The following is a 21,583-nucleotide window of genomic DNA, read 5'->3' on the forward strand; positions in this document are numbered from 1 at the left end:
AATAAACATTTTCTTGTTCTTCATCTCCCACTTAGCGTCTAGTTTCAAAAACATGTAACTTTCTGTATTTAGAAAGTTACATGTTACATTTGTGCTGCTACTTGGATGGACGCACAATCTAGGATGAACATGGTGATCATAACAATCACGCTATGTTCACATCTGCAAATCAGATGTAAAAGTCTGGGAATGCTTTGCCTACTGAACATAACAGCCTCACTCTGAGTCTAAACAAGAGAAATGAATATTTTCATGTTGGCAGCTATGAGGGGAGTGACAGAAATACAAATCCAGCTCTGACTCAGAGAGGGGATCATATCAACATCAGTGTGTCTACAGAAAACTCCAGAGTGAGGGTAGAAGTCTTTTCTTTCTCTTATTAGAGGACACATTTGTGCAAAGAGTCTAAAGTAAAGATGCTGTGGAGTCTGTTGTTCATCACTTTGATTGGTAAGTGGATCATTTGATGTTCCTGCCTGGCACAGTGATGTTTCAATGATCGTTATAAAGAATGGAAAAGTAGTAATTCACTCATTCTTACATCGTTCTCTGAAACTTCACAGAAAGATCAACTCAACAGGATCCAGGTAAGAGTGCATTTCTAATCAGTTTCTTCAGGTTATATCGAAAAGTATGATGGTGCTTCTGTTGTGAATATACTTATTTGTAAAGGAAATAATATCCTATTTCTCAATTCATTTATTTATGCATCACAGTAGACGTCGCATCTGTGGGAAAATGTTTCATGTGGGGATTTTCTGTTGGACCAAAGCAATATTACAAATATCTGTATAAATATGTTATAAATGTAAATTTATATTGAATTATGTTATTAGGATACATGATCCCTGTGATTATAAACATGCAGTCATTGGTGTGTGGGTGTGAGTGGATTATATTAAACTGGGTCATCCTTCGGGATGTTTTTAGAGTCAAATTATAAAATTTCATTAATTCTGATGAATTTTTATTTGCTAAAGACAGTGTTGGGAAGGTTCTGAACCGTAGTAAAGGGACATCTGGCTAATACATTGGGTTCCGTGTCGGGCTTGTAGCCGAAAAATAGCTTTACTTTGTTGTCTGGGTCAAGTTTGAGACAGAGAGAGGTGTTAAAAGGCTGCTCCAAAGGAACTTATTGTTTCGGAGGAAAACACGAACACAGTGTACAGTAGATAATATTTTGTATTTTAAATGCGTAACGGCGGTACATGTATTCCATTACTCCCCAACACTGGCTAACGGCATAACTATTCAACATTAACTGCAATGTAATGTAGTGATGCTGCTTGGGAATAATCTGCATGCGTGTGTGTGTGTGTGTGTGTGTAGTGGTTTTTGATATGGTCAAGGCGGCATCATGGCATGGCAAAAAAAGAAGTTGCTCGTACCCATTCTGCCTTGACATCATGCTAGCAAATTTTGGGGATTGCATAGTCACTGACCGTTTTCTATTGCCCATTTCTGAAGTATTATTACCACTGACATTGCTTTTTTTAATTTTTTAACTTTACTTTCTGTTACATCATCAGGATGTAGTCCAGGCTGGGAAACTATCAAACTGGATGACAAAGTGGCATTTCAGTCTTCAGTCTACACAGATAAGAATGGTGTCAAATTCAGTGCTGACAGAGCTTTGGATGGGAATATCTTGATATCTGCTCACACTGCACAAGAGACCAACTCCTGGTGGACAGTTGACTTATTGGGTCTATGGGAAATTTCCTGCATCACAATTTACAACACAAATCAAGAGAATGTTGATCTAAGAGGCGCTCACATCCTCATCGGGAACTCATCTGAGAGAAATCCTGCTGACACCACTGAGTAATACCTTCATCTTACTTTGAATCATTCTGTTCTCAGTCAGTCCAATATTTTTAGATGGTGTCCATGAATAATTTCAAGGATTTTAATAACCAAGAACAAAATATTGGAGTTTTTTCTGGTTCTAAAACACTTTGATTATTATGCTTGTAGTGAAATTTGTATGTCACAGTGACTGTAGAGAAACCTCTGTGGTTTGATTTTGCTGATTGAATGTAAATGATAGATGTCACAGCTGATATACTGAGAGGCTGATGATGTACAAGTTAGAAAACACCTGCAAACAAGCAAAACAAAAGCAAATGAGGAAAATATTTTCAACATTTTCTATCACATTAAAGTGAGAAAATGAGAACTGAATAGAGAAAAATGTTGTCAAACATAAAATTCAACCAAACACTTAAATGTCTTTAAATACAGTAACACTGTCATGGTCCTGAGTCTGAGGACTCAGTGTTTTGTGTTTCCTTATGCTTTTGTTCATTCCAAATGTGTATTCTGTTGTGATTTTTGCCATTTGTTAGGTTTCTGTTCCTTGCCTGCCTGCTCCCACTTCTCTGTGTTCCCTCTGTCTCTCCATGGTGTTATTGTGTCTGCTCATGAGTCTGCCTGTCAAGTTCAGTGTCCTGTCTGGTTCTCTGTGTCTGTTAAGTTTCCTGTTTTATTCTGAAAGTTCATGTCTCATGTCAGTGTGTTCAGTTTTACCTCTCCCCTGTCTCGTTAGGTCTTATTTCTCCCAGCTGTGTCCCCCTTCTGTCTCTAACTCCTTGATGACTCCCTCAGTGTATTTAAGCCCAGTGTGTCTTTGTGTCAGCGTCGCGTCGTTAACGGCTGTTCACCCTCACTTGCTGCGTGTTTAGGATTTCCAGTCCTCCTGCATCTCTGTTTAGAGTTTTGTTTGCTTTTGTGAGTTTTATTTTATCTTGATGTTCTGCTCCAGCAATAAAGCTGCATTTTCTGTTTAAACCTCGTGTCCTGAGAATCCTGCATTTTGGGTCCACCACTCCTGCCTGCCACACAGCCGACCATGACACAAACAGAGAACCCTGTATCAGTCCTATCAGATGAAATAGGAGGTCTAATATGGTGTGATGTGGTTTGGAGTAATAATCAAGTATATGTGAAGAATATAAAAATCTTTATTTATTCTCATTTTCCTTTGTTGTTTATTTGTAGGTGTTTTCCTTCTTTCTAAAATGTTCTCAGACAGCAGCTCACATTTATTATCCAGCTGTTCGACTGTCTCCACTGTTTACAGCATGATTTAATCAAACAGAGCCAGAAACTCTTTCTGTACATCTGTCCAACCTTTTGTCTTTGTTTACAGGTGTGCAACAATAAGCACAACTACTAGAGGAGAAACTAAAACATTTAACTGTGAAAATGGAACAAAGTGGGGGCGTTATGTAACTGTGTACAAAAACACATCTGGGTTTTTAATTCTGTGTGAGGTGACGATGAAAGGCAGAAAAAAAGGTACAATAAAACATTCTTACCCACTAAGTTAACTGGTCAGTCAGTAGAGTCAATATAAATGTGTAAATGTTGACAGTAAGAATTATGTGCTTGGATTAACGCAGCATGTTAGACACTCAGAAACACTGTTTGGTTTGATGCTTCTAAGTTTCATGTTTTTGATGTTTTTCCTTTTAGAGCCCTTTAAACTGATTAAAGAGAACAAGACATGGGCAGACGCCCGGTACCACTGCAGACAGGAACACATGCATCTGGTTTCCATCCTTGATAACAAGACCCAGGTCTGGGTTGGGTTGGCGGCTCAGAAGGCTGACACTCCCTTTGTCTGGCTGGGTCTTCAATACATCTGTGGCTTCGACTTCTGGATCTGGGTCAACGATCAGTGTGTATTTTTTGATCAGTGGGCTCCAGATGAGACAAGAACAGCAGTCTGTGGCATGAACGCTGCCATGAATAAAGGTGGGAACCATTTGTGGTACAAGAAGTCTGTTTATGATAAATATAATTTCATCTGTGCAGTGTAAGAAGATCCATGGGTTGGTTTTGTTTATTCAGTTAGACAGGTGTCAGTAGTGGCTTGTTGGGTTGCAGCAAACTTTCCTCTAATAAATCAAAGGTGATGGGTTCAGGCTCAGTGTAGCAGGAAGATAAACAGTGGAGAAATTAAGCAGAACTTTTCTATTAACACTCAGAAAGATGTTATTGTTTATTTTTAACAATCTTCTACAGCCTATTTAACTGTCTTCACTGCCTCCTTTGTGTGTCGGAAGTTACATTTAGGACAAGCTTCTGCTGCATGTATTTTGATATGATGGTTATGTGAATCAATAATTAGTTATCTTTTCCCTTAATTTAAAACATGATTTATTAATGTCTGTCATGTGTGAACCTGTTGTAAAAATAAAACTGCAAATGGAGCACAAATGTTTGTCAATTCATTTTTTTTCATCTCACCACATCATCACGCCACCTGGTGGATGGGTGATCTGGAGACCCAACTTTGTGAACACAGTAACTCCTTCATTAAGGAAGCTGAGTAGCTGCTGGATCATGGCAAAAGTAAGGACATGCACTTCACTGGCAGTGACTGACTGAGCAGCATCCTCTAACAGCTTTGTGTAGTAAATTTGTTTCTCTCTGCAGTGGTTTTGTCACAGTGCTGCTCTGGATACTGAAGCAGAAAGTTTACAAGTTCAGAGGTGAGCTGGCTGTGAGACAAGGAAACTATCAGGTACTGTCACTCATTCAATTTAGTCTGTGCTCTCTTATATCAAACACTTCATGAAAAAACATCCAGCTTAGTTAACTGGTACTTTTATAGCTGATAAACAAGTGTCCATTGATGACCATCAGTTTACATTTTTATCAGCAGCATCAGTATTTGAATATTTCCCCGAGTCTTGATCCTAGTTTGCTCATTTCCATGTTTCCTACCCAACAAGTTGTCTCATTAAAAAGGACATTTCTGTCATTTCATTTCACACAGCCAAAGTGCACAGATGTAGTCAGCACTGTGTTACATTGTGTTTTTATTGAAAGTTAAGAAGAACTTGACAAATTTTCTTTCACCTTTATTTTGTCATTTAATTTGCCTTTAAGACCTACAAAATGTAATTTTTCAGGTTTTTTTGTATTTAAAGTTGCTCTTGTCACAAGGCTTAAATTCCTGACAGTTTGGATTAAATTGGCTCCTTTTTATAAACCAACAGTTTTTCTCTCTTTGATCTTGGTGATGTCAGAGGACCTGATCCCAGAGAAGATGAGGGAGGACTACCAGGATGGGGAGAGCCTGACCAGTGTCTCTTTGCACATCTTCAGACAGCGCTGGTGGAACAAGATCTTACTGACAGGCGTGTTAGAGACTGACGGGCAGCAGCATGAAACACAATATCCTCATGCTGCAGTGTTGACTGTTTACAAAGGTGAACACAGACAGGAAGGAAGTGAAGAACCAGCTGAAGATGGTTCAGACAAAGAGCATAGTGACTAAGCCATCACTATTTCAATAACTATACAGCAGTGACTCTTTTTTGCATTAAACCATGAAACAAAGTGAATTATTTTAACTGCTTCATGTTCTGCTTCACATGTTGCTTGTGGTTGTTAGTTTAAACACAGTATTTCTATATTTCTGATAAAAAAAAGTCTGTTTCAGATGCTGTTTGTATCAGACAAGCTGTTCTGAGCATTATGCAGATAATAAAATCTCTCAGGACAGTGTAGGCTTGTTGTTTGTTCTCTTCACGTTAGTGGCAACAGATTAACTCCTCACATCGCTCCACTCAACATCAACCTTAGCAGATGTTTAATAACAGAAAGCACTTTCGTGAGTGTGTGTAGCGGCTGTAAAATTACCCCAAATGTTCTACTTTAACACACCTTTCAGGATTAAAGACATGTAACAGATTACACATTGTCATGAAGTTATATTTTATTTTAACAAAAATACGCAGATACAGCTGCTGGACTTGTAGCAATAATAAGCTCATCTCTTGGTCTAGTATAATTTCAAGAGGTTTACATTAAAATATCACCCAAGCTCAGTGAAACTTATGAGGATATTGTGTTGTTTTTATAGCTGCAGCTCCTGTGTGTCTGTGGGTGGATAAATGTGACCAATATAGAGTTAGCTAAACGTTCTGTTTAGACTGAACCCTGCTGTCTGTCTCTCGTTCATACTCTTGCTTCTTCTCAGTGGTGTATTCATGCTGCTCTGTAAAGGCCCCCAGCCAGCCATCTGTCCCATCCTATGGGGGGTCCTGAAGGAGCTGTGACGCTCCATAGGATGATTCTGGGGGCTCCAGTTTAGCCTCCAAAGGGGATTAGGCTGCTGGAAAGCGTGGGACTGAAGATTAATCTGGGCTGCTGTACCTGGAAGAAAGAGCTTTGGGTCTTTCTGAAGCTGAGGCCTAAGATGAGCTCCTGTTGAAGCTGGAAGCTCTTTGATAGTTTGTGGTTGGAGCTGGGGCTGGTAGTACCTCTGTGGCTGAGCCTGCCTCCTGGTTTCTAGAAAGGAGAATTTGGTTTGCACACCAGGTGTGTGTCCTCTTAGAGGTGTAAAAAGAAACTGATGAGTGGTGTTTGCTTGTTTGTGTTGTGTTGTAGGAGGAGGGTGGAGTTTGGGATTATCATGTTGAAGTTCCGGTTTGGGTTTGAAACTGTGTGAGGAGCTCCGCTGTCCTCTCTGTGTGTTCAGGTCTGCAGCAGTCCTCAGAGGGTTTGTGTTTCTGTTCCTCTGCTGAAAGAAGAGCCCTTCGGTAGCCACGTCTGCAGGATCAAGATTTGAATTCTTCAAAGGTGTTTCACAGAGTACAGTCCTGTGCTGTCTGTGTGTCGGGGACACAGTGTGCAGAGGGTCTGACTCTTGAATCGCTGCATTCTTTTCAGCTGTAGTGCTGATGTAGTGGGTATGATCAGGCAGGTTTAGGTGGCTCTGAATCTGGTATTCGCTCTTCTCTTTTTCATTATGCCTTGTGTGTCCAGATTCCATTGTATATTTGGGCTTTTCCACAGATTTTCTCTGCACCTCACGCTCCATTTCTGGTTGAATCAAAGGCTTCGGGTACAGCTGCAGAGGTTTTCTTTGGATTTGTGTACCAGTGTCTGCTCTGTGCTGAGGTTGGTTATCCCCCCGGCTGCTCACCAGTGCTGGGCTCTGGGGTTTATGTAGAACTGTCCCAGCTGCTTTTGTCTGAGTGTTTTCAGCATCTTTATTCCAGTCCCACTGAAGACCTGTCTGGTTTGATGTCTGCTTACTGATACCAGTATCGCTATGAAGAGCCGCATGTGATGTGGCGTGTCGGCAAAGAGTGTGGGGCACAGTGATAAAGGTGACAAAGCCGGTGACGGGTTTGGAGCTGGAGTGCAGCCTGTGAAATTCCTGCAGGAAACATGTGACTGCGCTGCCCTTTAACAGAACAGCAAGACTCCGATGGACCTGCCAGGACAACCAGGAGAAGCTGAAGGGATCACACGATCACACACACACACGGTTACTAATTGTACAACAGAAAATTTAAGAGAATACATACAAAAATTGTTGATAATGATGATGTTCCTGCATGTTTATACCTGTATGAACCAGTCAGCACTTCAGTCCAGTCACTGATGATAAAACTCTCTGCAATCTGACCTTTCAGCTTCCTGCCTGTCTTTGCACAGTAGGTCTGTCCATAGACGCTGTGTACTGACAGTTTCTGTGCACACACACACAATTATTTAACACAAACTGTATCATTTGTATTTTTATTGCTGTATCATTGATGGATGTAGATATTTATCTTGACAAACATATCATTTGTTTACTGATTGTCATAAGCAGTCTTTTAAGCAGCAACTTCCAGGGCTAAGAAAACAAATCCTAATTTGGAAGTGATAATTGTGGTACCTGCCTAGACTACAGATTACTGAGTTAAAATGCCCATCCCAGAACAACAGGGATGGGCATCAGCCATTTTTGTTACATGATCCAGTGGCAGCAGCGTGTTTTAGGAAAAGTCCCTTAAAGATCAAATGCTGGCTCATGAAAAGAAAACAGCATGGTCATCATATAGAGCTCGGTGAAGGTGCTTTCCATGTACAGTGTTTGCTTGTGCTGTACTGTTGCATCAGAGATACTGTGGTTCTCTGGCAGGCTTGATTTAAGGTTGCATGGTTACAAGATAAAAAAAGAACAAGATATAAAGCATGTATATGGATACTTAACGTTTTTACTCTTGATTTCTTCAGAAGAGTGCTGCAATTTGAAGGTAGTGAGAAAGAGAATGACGAGTGGACTCACAGGAAAGTTTTTACTGTCGAGTTTGAGGTCCTGCCACATGCTAACAAACAGGTTCAGGTTCAGCTGGTCCAACAGCAGATGTACAGACACGTTTCTCTTCTTGCTCGCCTCCAGAAGATCGCAAAGCAGCTCCACGTCACTGAAGCTGTCCACCACTATAGCCAGGGCCTATAGACACGTGGTTATGAGTTACTGAGGAATCACTTTACCAAACACCTGCAGTCACAGAGATCACTCACACTGCCTCAGCTCACAAGATCCAGCACTGGGTTTTTATTTCACATGCGCGGGTATGCATGCTATATTCCTTTTTACATGTACAAACATACACAAAGAAACACACAGACACATCCAGGCATACCAGTTTAGCCTTTCTGATGAACTGCCTAACCAGGTCTTTCATGCCAGCTGCTCTGCAGTCTGAGGGGAAGAAAACTTGAATCATCTGTTTAACCAACACAGGACCGCTCGATTTCACGTCTATGAAAAGGAGCAAAAGAAAACTATAAACAGCAGTGAATTGCAACAGAAAGCTCAAAAATACATTGCCCCCAAAATGTGCACTGACCTACAGAGGATTTAAACACTTTTACAAAATATTTAGTACTCCATTAGTACCTTTCAGCTGACACTGACCTGACTCTGCCAGAGTACAGTCACTGTCTGCTGACACTTCAGAGCACTGTGTGGGAGAGTTTGAGCCAGCAGATAAACTCTCCAACTCTTTGCCATCATCATGCTGCTCACTAGGATCATCTGCATGAGACAGAAAACCATTTAAAGCAACTCAACCTGGGATAATGGGAACATTAAAGATGCACGGAAATATTTCTAACCTGTGTGACTATCCCTCCCATTCTTCAGGATGTAATTCTTCTCTGGCTCTGACAGAAAGTCCACTTCTCCCTCTGCTCTCAACACCTCGTGGTAATCCTCCAAGCCCCGGCTGAGCAGACAGTCCGCTGCAAGACGAGCGCTCTCGTTGTGGCTCAGGTCCACTGTGGAGCTGCTAGATATGAAATCATAGGAGGAGGAAGGGATGCGGAGGTCTTGGAGACGTCGCCTTACCTTCCCCAGCGGCTTGGACGTCCTGTACCACAGCGCAGACACACTGTTGGAGGCATCCATGGATACAAAGCCTTATTTTCAGGTTAGAGAAAAGTTAGCATGCTGACGTTACAGCTCTGGAAATCAGTTTCTCTAAGAGAGATCTACTGATTCAGACATGCAGACAGGTAAAGAGAGAAAGGTAGATCCACCCCTGCTGAGGGCAAGATGGTTTCCTAAAACATAATGAGAAGTGACAGGTGAAAAGTGAGTCAGTCAGACTGTGGGTGTAAGACAGTGACCTTCAAGTGTGTAACTGTGAAGGTAAAGATAAAGAAATTTACAGGAAATGATGCAAAGATAGAATAAAAATATTAGCCTGTAAAATTTGAGACATCATTCAAAGAAATTCTGCTTTTAGATGTGATTCTGTGGCTCCAATACCTCCCTGTTTGTGCTTTTGTTTGTTAATTAACTTTGGCAGTGACAACAGGGCAGTGCATGCTTTGCAGTTTCCTTCCCATGGCCTGTGACAGAATGATGCAGAAGAACAGGTGAGCACAGATAAAACATGGGTGGAGAGATAGAAAGCAGTGAGTGACAGGAATGGAGATCGCTGCCAGTTCAGCTCATGTCAAATAACACCTGGATGCTCACAAGACCAAAAGTGATGACAGTTAATGCCACACCCAGACAGTGAGAAGAGGCCCATAGGTCAGTGTTTTTGCACTTCTGCTTTGGTAGAGTCTAATCTCTAACTCTAATCAAATCATAAATCCTCTCATCTAAATTATAACCCAACCTAAATGCATTCTGAATACAGAAAAGTGTGACTGCAGATATTTAAATTAAAGTTTGTTTTTTAAAAATACATGACTCTGATAAAGAAAGTCATAATGACACAAAGATCAATGCAGATTTTTAAATGTTTTTATGCAAATAGATTTTAAATAAAGCAAATACAAAATACATTAAAGTAAAAAAGGACTCATGTAAGAACTGCACATCTGTTAAAAACATGACAGCAAATTTAAACAGTTTATTCTTCACTATGGACTCTGCAGAAGAAGCGTGTGAGTCCGTTACACACAGTACCGAGAGTATGTCAGATGGTCTTACACACTGCTTAAAGAAAAATAGTCAAAGCTGGTTTTTGAGAGAACCACCCAAACATTACAGGTTGATGCGAGCAACAATGTGCACATGACATGAAGCACAAACAAAGCCAGAAACTGAAATAAACTGTTTCTGTTCTCGACTTGTGTTTTGCTAAAACATGAGTTTTCATGAGGATGAAGAGTGGAAGCTGTTTGACTGCATTTGTACTTTAAGTTGGAGGGATGGATGGCAAAAACATTCTTTGGAAGCAGTTAGCTCATCGGTCTGATTCACTGTCCGTCTGTTCCAGAGGTCTCGAGATAAGAATATGTTTCTGTGACTCTGTGAAGCCAGAGTTTGAGGGAGTTGTGGTCACTGGGAGGACAGTGTGTGGACAGACTGTGAGGAGGCAGAGCTGCCCTCTTTGGCTCTTGCTGCCAGCTTCTGTCTCAGTTCTCTGATTTCCTTCAGCAGTTCTCTCTCACTGCTGTCCAGCTGGGCCCGACCTCGGTCCAGTGAGACTGACAGGAAAAGAAAGAAAGGATTACTGATACAAAAACACATTTGACAAAGGAGGATAGAAGGAAGGCAGCTTCACAGTTTGTAGTTGTGCTCCAACACTTGACAGATTAGTAACAGATTATTATAATCAGATTATAATCGTGCGGTGGTTACAATAGATCATTACTTGAAATACTACCCAGCTTTGGTAAACCGATGGGGAAATACATTTTGCCACTTAATTTTTAAAAAACATGGTGATAACAAGGACTTACAGTTGGTGGAGGTGCTCTCTGAGGGTGAGCTGCTGTTCAGACACAACACCTGACTTCCTGCTGGTCTCGCAGTGGTGAAGGAGTTAGTCCTGACAGGAGTGACAGCACCGTGTCTGTGTAGAGGGTCTCTACTCAAACACGGTGACCTTATCCTCGTCTGCCCCTCACCATCTGATAAACAATAAATACACTGAGATGAGTCTGAATAATAGACTGTGTGTGTGTCTGTGTGTGGCAGTGAGGCGGTAATACCTGTAAATGCTGAAGGGCATGGTTGGTGATGATCCTGTAGCAGAGCTCTGAGAGTCATCACCTCATCCCACTGCAAATTAACAAGCAGTCATTCTTTAAATGAACAATTACATCAGATGATGATGATAACAATCAACTGGGATCACAAAGATTTGTCTTAAGGTCTCACATAAAAGCCCAATAAAAACTCATATATTCTGTCACTTTTCAAGCCGACACATAATAAAAATCAGGGCTGCAGCAAACAGTTATTTTAGTAATCAAGAATTCCACTGGTTATAAATAACATATAAGCACTCTCAAGTACAGTAATGTCAAATAAAGCATACATGCAATCTAAACTAAGGCATAAAATAAAATTCCCATTACTCTATTTTCTTGAAGGGGGGACTTTCTGACATTAGGAGGCAAAAAGAGACTGGATAGATTTGGTGTGTGCTCGTGTGCCTGTGCTGTGATACCAAGTCGTTGTTATGATGTTTTTAATAATAATTCAGTGTCCAGCCTAACAGCCCAAGGTCAGTGGCTTTTTACTGGTATATGTACATTTTATCGGGCTTTATAAAAATCTTTTATTTTTATTTTATGTTTTTTTTTATTTTACTTTATAGAATTATAATCTAAAACAAAATATTTTATTTCTCTATAAATCTGAAAAACAAAAGCCTTGAAATAAATATGGTCTAGTACACCCCATGCCGCCCCTCCCCCATTAATCAGTACTTCAAGTTTTACTCAAGTTTGTAACACAAGTGTATGTACTTCTTAAATGCAGAATGTCTGTATTTTTGCCAGCTCTGCATGTTGTTCTCACCTTCCTTCCTGCCACATCTCCCACAGTGTCCGTCTCTGTCAGTCCCTCTCTCGTCCTGTCCTGCCCAGAGTCCGCCTGCTGCAGGCGTTCCCTCACCTCCCTCCAGTCTGACTCCAGGCCCAGCTGACGTGCCCCTCCGAGGAACTCCTCCCGGCTCTGTGTGTGTGTTTGTGGAGAAATATGATTTAGGTGACTCTACTGCTCCTGTTGAAAAGCCAGATGGACACACGACTTCATGTTTGACAATTACACTGGAATTTGTAACTAGCCTGCATGTCTTCCTCAGCGTTACGCAGCAGCTCTGTGCAACTCTTTCCCTCTCTTTCCGCCGGCCTCGTTCTCCTCTCCACTTGCTCCTCGTCCTCTCGTCCTGCACGCTCCTGCTCTTTCAACAAACGCTGGGACAGTGGTGGAAAAACCATGAAAGAAAAGCAGCAAAACTGATTAGACAGTGGAACTTTTAATAACAGTCACAGTGCTGGGAATTATATAAACATCTGTGAAACCACATTTCACAAGACTTTACCCAAAGCGTAACAGGTCTCATGCTTGAGTGATCTTAATTGAGCATTTAACTGGAAGCTGTAACTGTTTTGGCTATAACCAAAACTTGGTTCGTGAAACACATTTTACTTAGAAATTGTTTTCCAGGTTAATGAGAGTCACTATTGGAAAGAAATGTACTAACACAAAGGGAAGAAGTGCAGAGTGAAGGAGGTGAGGCTGGTAGGGAGTCAGGAGGGTGTTTGTCACCTGTTCAAGTTGTTTCCTTTGAACCTCCATCTCCATCTGTCTGACCTCGAGATCCTGGACTGCTGCAGCTGTCTCCTGGTCATAAAGAGTCATTTGCAGCACAAAATATCAACAAGCACATAAATCTCTGTGACAATACACTGAGTCATTTTGGTGTTCCGGTCCATTACAGGATTTATAATGTGCTAAACTTCCACTATATGAACCAGATTACTAACATAGTGAAGTGTACACATACACATCTAAACATTAACATCCATCCATCCGCTTATCCTTTTCAGGGTCGCGGGGGGTGCTGGAGCCTATCCCAGCTGTCATAGGGCGAGAGGCGGGGTACACCCTGGACAGGTCACCAGTCTGTCACAGGGCTAACACACCTATGGGCAATTTGGATTTATCAATTAACAATTTGGATTTATCAATTAACAATTTGGATTTATCAATTAACTTGGACTGTGGGAGGAAGCCGGAGTACCCGGGGAGAACCCACGCAAACACGAGGAGAACATGCAAACTCCACACAGAAAGACCCTGCTGGCCTGATGGTGGGATTGAACTCAGGACCTTCTTGCTGTGCGGCAACAGTGCTAACCACTGTGCCACCGTGCTGCCACGTGCTAAACATTACCATCCACAATACACAGACGAGATAAATCATTGAAACTTGAAATCTACCAGTATATATGTTTTATGTGTAACTTGCTGCATTTACCTTCCTGCTGATCTCCTGGTCTAGTCTTTGTAACTGTGAGGCTCTCAGGTCCTGCTGGTGTTTGAGAAAGCGTCTTCTGGTTGTGTCCAGCAGCTCTAACTCCTTCACCTTGAGCTCTCTCTTCATGGCGGCCAACCTGAACAACACAGCACAGTGTCACCAACCCATTCTCTGAACTCCCGTCATTCATTTAAGTCATACTTCATTTTCAAAGGTGCAACGTGTACTTTGCCCTCTGCTGTGTCAGTCTCTCCTCTTCCTGTGACAGAATGTTTCTGCGCTGTTCTTCTGCTTTCTGCAGCAGCTCCTAAAACAGTTTCAATTAAAACAGTAAAAACTGATTCCCTTTATTTCCACTTTATTTTAAGTGTTTGTTTGTGTTGAACGCCGCACAGTCTGAGGATTACAGTAATATACTCCTTTCAGAATTCGGAAAAATTAATCTACCTGTTGTGCATAAAAGGCCTCCTCTTCAGCCTGGCGACGTAAAAAATCTGCACGCATTGCTGACACCTCCTGCCTGAACACACACTTACATGTTATGCCTTCTTCCTCCCTCCTTATATTAAGTTTTAATATTTACTATTACAAAAAACTTTTTTTTTCTTTCTTTCTTTATTATTGTTTTGTTTTAATCTCACCTCTCTCTGAGATACTCCATCTCCTGCAGTCGTATCTTCTCCTTCTCCCTGCTTTGGTATTCCACTATGAATTCTGGGTAATGATTGAACACAGGGTACTGGCCTTTGGTCAGTGGTGTAAAGTCAGAGAGCATGGCCCTGGGATGGATGTCAGCTGGTGTGCTGCTCATGAGTCGGTAGGCCTCCTTTACCATTGCTCCAACATCCATGTTGTTACGATGGTGGAAGAAATACTACAGAAGAGGAGAGACAGAAAAGTTCATTATGTGTCAAAATTTGTGTTCTCCTGGATTAGATTAGATGAGAAAAAATGATGGGAAAAGTACCTCAAAGTCTTGCTTCTGTGAGCAGAGGAGGAGAGGCTCACGGCAACAGATGATGTAAGCCACACAGGCCATCAGCAGAAATGATGGATGGTTGGAGAAAATGTTGTCAAACAGTTTCAGCCACTCATCCCGAGTCAGAACCTCTGAGAAGAAGGTCTCCAGCAGGGGCCACACGAAGAGCTAGAGCAAGCGGGGAGAAGTGTCATAAAAGTGCAGAGAACGTGTGATCCCACTGAGCGCGTGCAATTTTATGGCACATTATCTGACAGCCTCTCTGTGGTTCTGCAGCTTCTGTTACCTGCGAAGTAACGCCACAGTCCACCAGGTGCTGCAGCAGCTCCTTGTCATGATGAGCCAGGACATTCTCTGCCATGTTCAGGATATTCAGTGGAGGGTTGGGGAAATACTCAAACCAGTGCTGGCACCAGTTCACTGCACAACCAAACAACTGAATCAGCAGAGATTCCTGTGAAAGGTTCAGGTTGACTAAAAGAAAAGAGGACTTTTGCATTTGGATCAAATTTATATAGCAATCAGAAGTGTCTGTACACTCTAAGCAGCAGTGTATTTTGACCTCATGCTTGTAGCAGTACCATTCTCAGACTGATCAAGTTTTCAAATGTTTGCCAATGTAATATTGCAAAAACACACAGCGATGATGGAGCTCTGTAAGAAAATACCTATGACAGTGGCCACCACTTCGAAGCAGAGCATCGGATTGTTCTGGAAGAGCTTGACAAAAGGAAAAGCTACCAGAGGAAGGTATTCCACCTCTCCAAAGATGGCTGCCCAGTGAGCTAAAGCAGACAACACCCTGTGAAGAAGACAAAACAAGCAGTCACAATGTTTTTGGGTCCAACTATGCTGTATGCTCATTAAACATACAAATCTGGCGGTGGTGGTTCTTGAGTTAACCCATTAGTGCCCTTTTACACACGGAGGAAAAGTTCCTGTTAAGGTTTCAACATCGAGTCTTCTATAGTTTTCTTGACAGTAAAACTGGGTCAAGATGGACTGAGAGACACCAACACTTGTGTAAGTTTTTGATTTGCCTTTTTGTCCTGTCTCGCACTCTCTTTTCTTTCCCCTCACCCCCAACAGGTTGCGGAGGATGGGAGTTTTTCCTTCCCATTGTCGCCAAGTGTTTGCGTGATTGTTAAGGTTTCTTTCAAATAGGTACTCTATCTTTACCCTCCAAAATAAAGCGCCTCGAGGTGACTGTTGTTGTGACCTGGTTCTAAATAATTAACACTGCATTGAATTGGATTATATGCGTGAGTGTGAGCACCTCTGCAGTCCTCTCAGCAGTTTGTGACTTTTGATGGGGTATTTCTCATGCAGAGTGAGGAAGGCTGAATGTAGGCCTTTGTCTGTCAGACTGCTGTATGCTGCATGATTCTCTGGCAGGCACAGCAAGGACCGCCACACAAACATTCTGCAATGCAAATATAGAAAATTACTTATTATTTTTCTACATGCATGCCTAAATCTTCCTGGTGAAAGTTGTGTTTACCTGTATTTAGCTGGGTATTCTCCAAATGCCTTTAGCAGAGCCACCAGTCTCTTCTTATTTAAACCAGCTGGAAGTTCATTCTGTTCACAAAGAAACTAAATTCAAAACAACCCTTTAGCTTACACAGTCATTACATCCACAAAATGATGTGTGTTCTAGCAGTTTACCTCTTTATCCTCAGCTGTAGTCCCAGCAGGAGGTCTAAGGGTCTTCACTTGTGTGCGTCTGCCTGAACTCTTGGTTGGTCTTTGAACAGCCTCTGACCTTACCTTGACCTTTAGGTTTGAAAAGTCCTGATCAGCTTCACCACCAGAGACTACTGCCACCTGAGAGGGAGGCGGCTGTGGAGAGTGCCAGGGTAAAACAAACAATCAAACACACACACGCGCACACACAAAATTTCCAATCAAGACATGTGGTAACTTTTGGTATGAACCCTATTCATCACATTCTTGCTTGTCACCTTGTTTAATTCCTGCGTGAGACTCTGGACGCTGTAGATATTGACGCTTCCATTATCCATGATCGCCACAATGTGTCGGCCGTTAGGGCTTACTGCCACTGTAGTGATGGATTCATCATGGGAACCCACGTGAAAGAGAAGCTTGCATGTGTGAATGTGGATGAACCGCATCACACCATCCTGGCTCAACACACCCAGTGTCTATAAGACATTAAAGTTATAACCAAAAAGGAAACTGAGAAATTCAGAGGAAATGTACAAATTAACAGCATATAGCCATATTAGTTACATGCCAGTTAATTTTCTCTTCAATGTACAAGATATGAGATTATCTTAAAAAAAAATCTACTTGAGGAATAATTTTTGAGAACGTTATTTTTAACATGAAAACAAGAAAACTGGAAAAAACCTAAACCCTTCTGGTAGTGCTGTTTGTACCTGGCTGGCTCCTCCGTCGAAGCTGTCGGGCAGGAATTCCAGCTGTCTGACAGTTCGAACCTGCGTGGGCATCTGAATCACCCTGAGCAGCTGTTTGGTGTCCAGACACCACAGGTGCAGCAGGTTGGAGCGCCCACCTGCTGCAAGGCTCTTACCGTCACTGCCAACACAGCACAAGTATGCATTAGTTAGAGACTTTTGTAAGGGGCTGTTAATGAGTGGCTGTGAGATGAGAGACCCACCGTGTGACAGCAAAGGCCTTGTAGAAGATTCTGGGTCCACAATCGGGAACAGGGAGCTGGTATTTGCAGAAAAGTGTGTCACTCTCCCACGCAAAGATGGAATCATCACTGAAACAGCTGAGGATGGTGTTGCTGAGAGGCAAGAAAAACACCTGCAATGCAAACAACACCTGACGTGGTCAGTCTACAGTGTGGATGTCCATTCATTTATATCAAATTAGTGCGTCTCGACCTATAGCACCTAGAACAAGCTCCAGCTCACCTGCAACCATTAATTGCCTAAGCAGAAGAAAATGGATGGATAGTTTGCAGAGCATGTCTGCATGCTCACCCTCTGTATGCCTACAGACTGCCTGATGTTGAGCTTTCTCTTCCTTTGGAACGTGTCCAGGTCCCAGAGCTGCGCTGTGTCTGAGGATGTGGTGATTGCATAGCGGCCTGAGCTGTGGACGGAGATGGATGAGACTGCTCCCTCGTGACCTCGCATCCAACTCACCAGCTGCTTAGTGTCTATGTAATTAACCAGAACAAGTTAATTTGTAGTTCAAAAGAAGAACCAAATTACACATTTTGGATTAAAATGACCAGCTGCTACTGGGAGAAATGAAAAAACCCGCAGAGTGCTGGCTGGCTGTGGTTACAATAAAGAAAATCCTTTAAAATTTTTTTGTTAAGAATAAAATTACAATTCAATTTTATTTATATAGCGCCAAATCACAACAACAGTCACCTCAAGGCGCTTTATATTGTACGGTAGACCCTACAATAATTCCGTACAATGAACTACAAATGAAAAACTAAGCAGCACTTTATGTGTGAGGACGTACCTTTGTCGAAGCATTTAATAGTGTAGTCAGCCAAAGCCACGAGGAACTCTGTAGTCCTGCGGAGGCTAAATGCCAAAGAAGTGCACGCCTGTCCTGTTTTCTGCACCAGCCGAAATCTATCAATAAAATAAAATCAAATAAATTTCAAAAGCATCAAAGGTTTTAAGACTCCATTCTGAATATATTTAATATTCTAATTCAAAGGAAGAACATTTATGAATCAAACAATCCTGGTTGATAAAAGTAAATCCTAAACAATACAGAATTCTGTACATTTATATACTAAATAACCAAGTGTCCCTCATAGCCACACACCTGTTTCTACTGATGTCAAAAACATAAATGTTGCCATGGTGATCCCCAGCCAGGAAGGAATCACCAGTGGTGTCGAAGGCCACGTGGAGGAAACGCACCGTCTTGGCCTGCTGAGCAGTGCGGACCACAGTCACTAACACACTGAAAAAGGCAAACAAGGCACCTCATCAGAGACAAAATAGTGTCTGAGTGAATCATCGCTGCTCCCTAGTGGTCACCTAGGAAAAGATCTACTACGATCTCTCTGCACCTTCTGCATTAACCACCTGAGGTCTTACTTACACAGGTGTGGGATATGAGCTATGTTAACATTACCTTAGGAATAGAACAATTTCTCACTGGCACAGATTCTTTATAAAAGAACTGAAATCGAAATCAAATTTCATCTCTGGGCTCCTTGATGGTGGTGTGAGAGAATGTTAGAAAGAAAATGAGTGAATAGATCATTCTTGCATTATTTAATATTTTCTAAAAACAATAACCTAAAAATGAATGATTAGCAACAAGGATTCGACCTAAATGAAAAGAACAAAATTTGCTTGTTACTAAGTATTATACAAATTTTGCATAAATTTCGTTCACAGCAAAATATGATCAACTAGCACGAGACATTCAAAGCATGTTTTCTGTAAGAGAAAGAATTTAACTACATAATTTAACAACCCCAAGATGACATCTGACGACCTCCCATGAACCCTTAATGACGAGTTATGACACGTTAGTCAAAGATGTGGCGTGACGACCATGTGATGTTTCCAGTTTTTTTCAAGGGCAGCTGCAGAGGCAGAGACCACCCTCTTTAACTTCTGATGCACACTCACTCGTTCTGTTCTACAACCAAATATGACAGGAAGCAACAAAAGACCTCCAAGGTTTTACTCCTAGTAGGGTTTCAAGAAGTAAAGAGTTAAAGGTTTTTGCAACTTGAAAACAGTCACTGTGCGTACTACAAGAAAATATTTTTGTGTTTCTGTGTGTGGAGTGAAACTAGAACTGAAGCAATGTGCAAAGATAAAGCAGTTCAGAAACAGGTATAAAGATAAGGTTTTCGTTAGGTATAAGAAAGAGAGAGATGTTTGAATGTCAATAAATGTCTCTGGTTAATTAGTTAGAATTCCAGGTTTATTCAGATTTTGCAATCAACACACCAAAATTGGAGGTATTTGGATTTTGTATTTCACACAGTGTATGTAAATGCAAGTAAAAGTGAAATTATAAATATGTATATTGTTGTTATTGAGGTTAATATCAATAAAGAGGCAGGATAAACAATAATGGATTTACTGGCAAAGAGTCGGGTTAAATAAGTGTGCACTTCTTCCCACTCTTTTGGATATGTCAACTAAGTCAGCCAAAGTGAAGCAGTGTATTTTGCATGACTTTCTGTGTACTGCTTCCATGTTCAAAAGAAACTGAACTAAACAGCAAACAAATAAATGCCAGGTCTCTCTTGGAAATGAGATTTTTAATCTCAATGAGATTTTTTACCTGGATAAATAAAGGACTAATAATAAATAATTGCCATAGACAATTTCATCCATGTCTCATCCACGGATGTTTGATTGGGGTGAAATTTGGGGTGAGGTCACAGTGCACTAGTCGCAACATTTTTATATTCATGAAGCCAGTCAGAGACTTGTGAAGAAGATTTTCATTTATTTATTCAAAATTTCCTTTAATTTGATTCACATTCAAACATAAATCATTTGTAAATCTGCGATTTGCTAGAACTACAGTTAAAGTTTCATAGTTTTCTAGGATTACTGCTGCCTTAATGAACTAGTAAAACATAACTAATTCTTTGATTGCAATTAGTAAATAAAATAACTCATCACAACAGTAGTAACGAATCAGTATTCGTTATGTAAATACCAACAGACAGCAAAAATACTTAAAGTAAGAGTGCCAAAATACAGCAATCACGGGAATACAGACTGACAACTTAGAGCGCTATGTGTAATAAAGATGCCCCGCATGTAAATGAGTCCGTGCAGCATCAGCTGCTGACAGTCTGAGAAACTAAAGAAGACTTTTGTGAAAATTAAACCTACCTCTTCCCCGGTGTTGGTTTTCGATGCCAGATTTTACCCTCCTCTTTGTTCCCAATGTCCGTCACCTCCATTTTCAAAAAAGTCCACACAGTTCAGGAGGTAAATTTACAAAACACCGCTTGAGTTAACTTAATGTCACTATGATATAGCATGGCTTCCCCGCTAGCAGGTTAGCCGGCTAATCTTTTTACAGGCGGGGTAAACAGCGGCAAATTTAAAAGAGTAACATTGACGAAGTGCGGTAATGAGAGAAACCGTTAATGCCCTCGATTAAGGCTTAGCAATGTAATTCAGATTTAAGTAGTGCCCTAAAGGTTTAGCTGACCCCCTACGAACAGGTTGTATTCACTTGTTATTGTTTTGTTTATTTTATTGGTTGGGTTTAAGAACAGTTATTTTGTCGCCCAAAATTGACGAAATACGGCAGAAGGCGTGGCCAAGGAACATGAACGCGAGGTTTTTTTTCCACCCCTGTAGATTTCTTTTTCCACAAGACCCAGAAAAAAGTGAATATTAAGTAAATTTTTATTTAAAAATAAAATTGAAAAAATAAATACGTGACGTTTATTTATGTATTAGTGTATATTTGTTTATTTTATATATTTATTCATACATTCATCTACATCCACACAATAAAGCTCCGAGTTTTTCAGTTATTCTTTTTATTATCATAAGTTTTCTTATCTCATATGTCAGACCTCCAAAAGCCATTCTAATACTTAAGTATGTAAGTAAAATATCCAAATCCTTCACCCACTTCTTTAAAGGCAGAGTGAAAGATAAAAGGTAAACTCCAGCAACTGAACCCTGAACTGAACTGATAATTAATTACGATTAACTGATCGCCACCACTTTTTTAAAAAGCATTATTTCGTGCCCAGTTCTCTTCTTGTGGTCTGTTTTTAGATCTCCACAGGGGGCTGCGAGAACGGCGTCGTTCGGCACGCCTCTTTGTGTTGCTGGCTGCCTCTGGATGGTCAAGTGAGCGTGTTTGCAAATTTCACAGGAAGTGCAATAAAATGTAAGGCAAACAAGATATTGTTAGATACTGAAAACACATCCGGTTTAAATGGTTAAATTAAGAGCTTTTTATAAACGAATTTGGTCAATATATGTGCAAGCACACACGGGTTGGCATGTATTTACACTTTATCCTCAACTGTGCACATCCTTAATATTATAAATGACCCCACGAACTGATCATACTGCCTAAGGACCTTTGTAACACTTTTACA

At 41.1% G+C, this 21,583-nt stretch overlaps 3 protein-coding genes across 5 annotated transcripts; 1 reads left to right on the forward strand and 2 right to left on the reverse strand.

Moving 5' to 3' along the window:
- The first annotated feature begins 279 nt into the window (after window positions 1-279).
- LOC309716887 (fucolectin-5-like) lies at window positions 280-5,709 on the forward strand. Of its 2 annotated transcripts, none has more exons than XM_082550976.1 (7): window positions 280-450; window positions 564-587; window positions 1,530-1,824; window positions 3,152-3,300; window positions 3,478-4,359; window positions 4,444-4,531; window positions 5,010-5,709. In XM_082550976.1, the coding sequence occupies exons 1-5, from the start codon at window positions 417-419 to the stop codon at window positions 3,822-3,824; spliced, it is 849 nt and encodes a 282-aa protein (XP_082407102.1). In that variant the 5' UTR covers window positions 280-416; the 3' UTR covers window positions 3,825-4,359; window positions 4,444-4,531; window positions 5,010-5,709. The 2 variants fall into 2 exon arrangements, with proteins under 2 accessions (XP_082407102.1, XP_082407103.1); XM_082550977.1 differs by having other exon boundaries at window positions 5,040-5,709.
- Window positions 5,710-6,105: 396 nt separating this feature from the next.
- Window positions 6,106-9,208, reverse strand: fam83a (family with sequence similarity 83 member A; the record flags this gene model as incomplete). Its single annotated transcript, XM_082552976.1, has 7 exons — window positions 6,106-6,306; window positions 6,944-7,259; window positions 7,372-7,496; window positions 8,081-8,248; window positions 8,442-8,560; window positions 8,717-8,836; window positions 8,917-9,208. 7 exons carry the CDS (start codon window positions 9,206-9,208, stop codon window positions 6,106-6,108), a joined length of 1,341 nt encoding a protein of 446 aa, XP_082409102.1.
- An 827-nt stretch (window positions 9,209-10,035) lies between these two features.
- tbc1d31 (TBC1 domain family, member 31) lies at window positions 10,036-20,762 on the reverse strand. Of its 2 annotated transcripts, none has more exons than XM_082552304.1 (23): window positions 20,349-20,762; window positions 18,298-18,438; window positions 17,983-18,098; window positions 17,487-17,665; window positions 17,156-17,307; window positions 16,914-17,073; window positions 16,476-16,676; window positions 16,180-16,353; window positions 16,013-16,092; window positions 15,788-15,934; window positions 15,180-15,313; window positions 14,798-14,931; window positions 14,500-14,679; window positions 14,174-14,406; window positions 13,980-14,052; window positions 13,760-13,839; window positions 13,533-13,668; window positions 12,821-12,895; window positions 12,337-12,465; window positions 12,068-12,223; window positions 11,254-11,323; window positions 11,002-11,172; window positions 10,036-10,746 (listed from the first exon to the last, which is right to left on the reverse strand). In XM_082552304.1, exons 1-23 carry the CDS (start codon window positions 20,417-20,419, stop codon window positions 10,598-10,600), a joined length of 3,141 nt encoding a protein of 1,046 aa, XP_082408430.1. In that variant the 5' UTR covers window positions 20,420-20,762; the 3' UTR covers window positions 10,036-10,597. The 2 variants fall into 2 exon arrangements, with proteins under 2 accessions (XP_082408430.1, XP_082408429.1); XM_082552303.1 differs by having other exon boundaries at window positions 16,013-16,107.
- Between the last annotated feature and the right edge of the window lie 821 nt (window positions 20,763-21,583).

This window comes from Aulonocara stuartgranti, assembly GCF_965226115.1.
Source record: "Aulonocara stuartgranti genome assembly, chromosome: 11".
Classification (NCBI taxonomy): domain Eukaryota; kingdom Metazoa; phylum Chordata; class Actinopteri; order Cichliformes; family Cichlidae; genus Aulonocara; species Aulonocara stuartgranti.

What these genes read in the sequence shown, in the direction of transcription:
- LOC309716887 (XM_082550976.1), top strand. Translation starts at nt 417, where the DNA reads ATGCTGTGGAGTCTGTTGTTCATCACTTTGATTG. An exon ending in GTTGTTCATCACTTTGATTG is followed by an intron (nt 451 to 563) that starts GTAAGTGGATCA and finishes GAAACTTCACAG; the next exon opens with AAAGATCAACTCAACAGGAT. An exon ending in GATGAAAGGCAGAAAAAAAG is followed by an intron (nt 3,301 to 3,477) that starts GTACAATAAAAC and finishes TTTTCCTTTTAG; the next exon opens with AGCCCTTTAAACTGATTAAA.
- tbc1d31 (XM_082552303.1), bottom strand. Translation starts at nt 20,419, where the DNA reads ATGGAGGTGACGGACATTGGGAACAAAGAGGAGGGTAAAATCTGGCAT. An exon ending in GAGATGTGGCAGGAAGGAAG is followed by an intron (nt 11,324 to 12,067) that starts GTGAGAACAACA and finishes GTTAATTTGCAG; the next exon opens with TGGGATGAGGTGATGACTCT. An exon ending in AGAGAGCACCTCCACCAACT is followed by an intron (nt 10,747 to 11,001) that starts GTAAGTCCTTGT and finishes TTTTCCTGTCAG; the next exon opens with TCTCACTGGACCGAGGTCGG.